Source organism: Erythrolamprus reginae, chromosome 2 (genome assembly GCF_031021105.1).
Source record: "Erythrolamprus reginae isolate rEryReg1 chromosome 2, rEryReg1.hap1, whole genome shotgun sequence".
Classification (NCBI taxonomy): Eukaryota; Metazoa; Chordata; class Lepidosauria; order Squamata; family Dipsadidae; genus Erythrolamprus; species Erythrolamprus reginae.
The window spans coordinates 312,835,963-312,838,922 of record NC_091951.1 but is presented as its reverse complement, the minus strand read 5'-3'; the positions used below and the strand labels follow the sequence as shown (position 1 = coordinate 312,838,922).

The following is a 2,960-nucleotide window of genomic DNA, read 5'->3' as shown; positions in this document are numbered from 1 at the left end:
TTAAAATTTGATTAATTCCATTATTTGTCCTCTAATTTGTTCTTGTGTTTGCATTTGGGAGACAATAAATAAATATATTTTGTAGAGCCAATTTCCATGGGGACCATCTACATTTAAAAATAAAATTTTGCAATTATCAATTCACTCTCTGAACACTGATGTACAAATATAGCAAAAAATAGGACAGGTACAAAGAAGGGAAATAACAGTAAGAAGAAATGGCAAGAAGAAATCCTAAAAGCAATAGTACAACCCTTACACCCATTTCCCTCCCACCACCCACTACTTTGAATGTGATGAATATTACAGACCATTCTCCACCCCACCCACCTGCATCTATAACTCAGGATTAATTCTTCAGACAAGGCAACTGATTCTTTTCTGTTCTTTCCAGAAATTGAGGGAAGGACTTTATTTTACAAGCACTTCAAGAGAAAAGTATTGCAAGACGTTCCTCTGGGACAGTCACAGAGTTTTCCAATTCTGGCACCTTTTCTCACAGCACACTGCTCTCCTGCATCACACTGTTATTAACAGCAACCAACAATTAGATCAAGAGTGAAACCACATTGGACCAGAAGGAAAAAATATAATAGAAGACATTTTTCCACAACCACACAAATTCTATATGCATTTCTGCCTAATTTAAAGGACTAAAGCTAATATTCAACTATTTCTGTTTTGTAAAAGATCAGATGAATGAATCAGAGAAAATATTTCATTTGACTATCAGCATTGAATTTTTTATAAAAATCACTTAAAACAACTGTTCTCTAGACTTCATTAAAAAAAAGTTCAGAAGCAATATGTCTAGAAATATTTATTTTTTAAAAGAATATGTCATAGTCATAGTTGAATGTCATCAATTATCTTTTTAACCAAGATGTAATTTTTTGTCAAAAATTGAAAATAGGAGAAACCAAAACCCACAACTCCACTAATATGAACCTACACTGATAATTACGTTCTTCCTCCTTTTCAACATTGTTCTAATATTTAATGTGAGGGGGAGTAGTTAGTGAAAAGGAGTCTAATTCCTCCTGTAAATGAATGGCCAATGTTTCATTCAGATTCTTTTTAACTTTAGTCTCAGAAACATTTCAGTTTAAGTAGTACCCTAAAATATATACAAATAATCAAAGTGCAGAAATCGAGGTGTGACTACTAGGTTTTATTTCATTTTAATAAACTTCCTTTCCAATAAATATACAGCAGATTAGCCTGTTTGGGACTGATTAAGCTTCACTGAAGTTCCTTCAAGTAGACATATTTACAATATGTGCATGGGATTTAATCTCAAAAAGCAGAATATATATTTGCAGCCTTAGGATATTAAACAGGAAAGGAAAGAAGGGAATAGAATATTTGTAAAGTGTTATATCAGTATTTTTAAGCAGGGCACCAAAGGTTTGAAATGAGGGAAGGTAGAACATTATTATTCTAAAGCTGACATTAAGTATTATGTTGATAATTTGGAAATTAATATAGACAATAGGATGAAAAAGTTTCACTTTTATTGGCAGTTTTCTAAGAAAAAGTTCTTTTCTGAATCAAAGCCTTAGGTCAACTCCCTACCAACCTACTTCTGCTGCAGGGAATGTGCTGTTTTAAAAATAATTTTTTGAGTTAGAATCAGAACACACTCACCATGGGAACTTGGCCATACTTCTTTTCATAATGTGGGAGCCGTTTGCTTTTCAGCTTCTCCAGGACTTCCTGCAGTGCTTCAATCTGCAGACACATGAACTAGCCTGTTAGTAATAGATTAAGCAGCCTGAGGAGGCTGAATACAGAATAGGAGACAAAAGAACTACAGGCAATTGGGAACGGTGGCAGTGAGAGGTCCTAGATCTGACGCCCTCAATTTAGGAGTTTTCTACTTTTCAAGCTTCCGTTCGATTCCAACTTTCCCTTCCTGTTCCCTCCACCACCCTGCTAAGAATGGCTTTAAGTTCGCCAAAGGTTGCATCTCGTGTGATTTGAAGCAAAACGTGAGGACTGAACAGCTTGCCAGTTTAAGACTAACGTCGGGAAAAGAGTAAAAGAGGCTTCTGAGATCAGTTATAGCCCCACCCGCCCATTGAGACGCTTTCTCGCTGGAAAACATACCAGCTCCTTTTCGTGGGACGTATCCTCCATGGTGGAATAGAGATCCAAAGCTCGGGATTGAAGTTCGCCTTCTTCCTGACCGTGGACTCTCGCAAGCAACAACAAGGCGGCTCCCAGCAGGGCGAAGAAGCGAGAGCTCTCCATGGTTCTGAAATGTAGCTCAGCTTTGCGGAGCAGTCTTTATAGGGATTGTCGGAGTCACCTGTTGACAAAGCTCCTTGCACTGTGATACGTCAGTCCACCAGCCGGTACCGGTGGAGGTGGGCGGTGATGGGGGGGGGAGAATCTGACGGATGAGTTAGGCAAGAATCTTAATTTCCTTCAGGGCAAACAGAAGCCTGAGAGGGTAAAGAAAACAAAAGACAAGAAGAGCAATGAGATAAATTAGCTAGACAGTTCTCAACAAAAAACTTAGAAAAAATAAACCTAAAATACTGTATAGTTTTAAAGCACCTATATTGAATTGCCAGGCTCACTTCACACACTTAGCCAAAAGCAAACTATGCTCTCATTTTGTGTACTGTGTGTGAATCTCTCCATTTTGGTTGGTAAATAATAATTTGTTTAAGTAGTTTAAAGTGTAAACTCAGTCAATTAGCAACTCATAATTAAGCCATTATTTTACAGTGTTATGCTGGATTATTATTAAGTTGCAGTTCATTATGTCTCCATTGCCTAAAGAAGATTTACACAAGTTATATGAGTGCTATATGCTTGATTTTGCTGGATCTCATACTGGTCAGTCAGTACACAGAGCCTTTTGGCTGCCAGTGCTTCCTGCAAAAAACATTTAGAAATGCTCCAGATATTTTATTTGAACTCTTGGGTATTAATTACTTTGATGTCACCTC

At 37.2% G+C, this 2,960-nt stretch overlaps 1 protein-coding gene across 1 annotated transcript; it reads right to left on the bottom strand.

The window, feature by feature from the left end:
* Nucleotides 1-412: 412 nt before the first annotated feature.
* On the bottom strand, nt 413-2,253 carry CARTPT (CART prepropeptide). Its single transcript, XM_070736348.1, has 3 exons — nt 2,110-2,253; nt 1,648-1,731; nt 413-524 (listed from the first exon to the last, which is right to left on the bottom strand). Exons 1-3 carry the CDS (start codon nt 2,251-2,253, stop codon nt 417-419), a joined length of 336 nt encoding a protein of 111 aa, XP_070592449.1. The 3' UTR covers nt 413-416.
* Between the last annotated feature and the right edge of the window lie 707 nt (nt 2,254-2,960).

Coding starts and splice junctions, on each gene's coding strand:
- CARTPT (XM_070736348.1), bottom strand. CDS start 2,253: ATGGAGAGCTCTCGCTTCTTCGCCCTGCTGGGAGCCGCCTTGTTGTTG. Junction 1,732..2,109: donor CGTCCCACGAAAAGGAGCTG/GTATGTTTTCCA, acceptor ATGTGTCTGCAG/ATTGAAGCACTGCAGGAAGT. Junction 525..1,647: donor AGTATGGCCAAGTTCCCATG/GTGAGTGTGTTC, acceptor TGTTAATAACAG/TGTGATGCAGGAGAGCAGTG.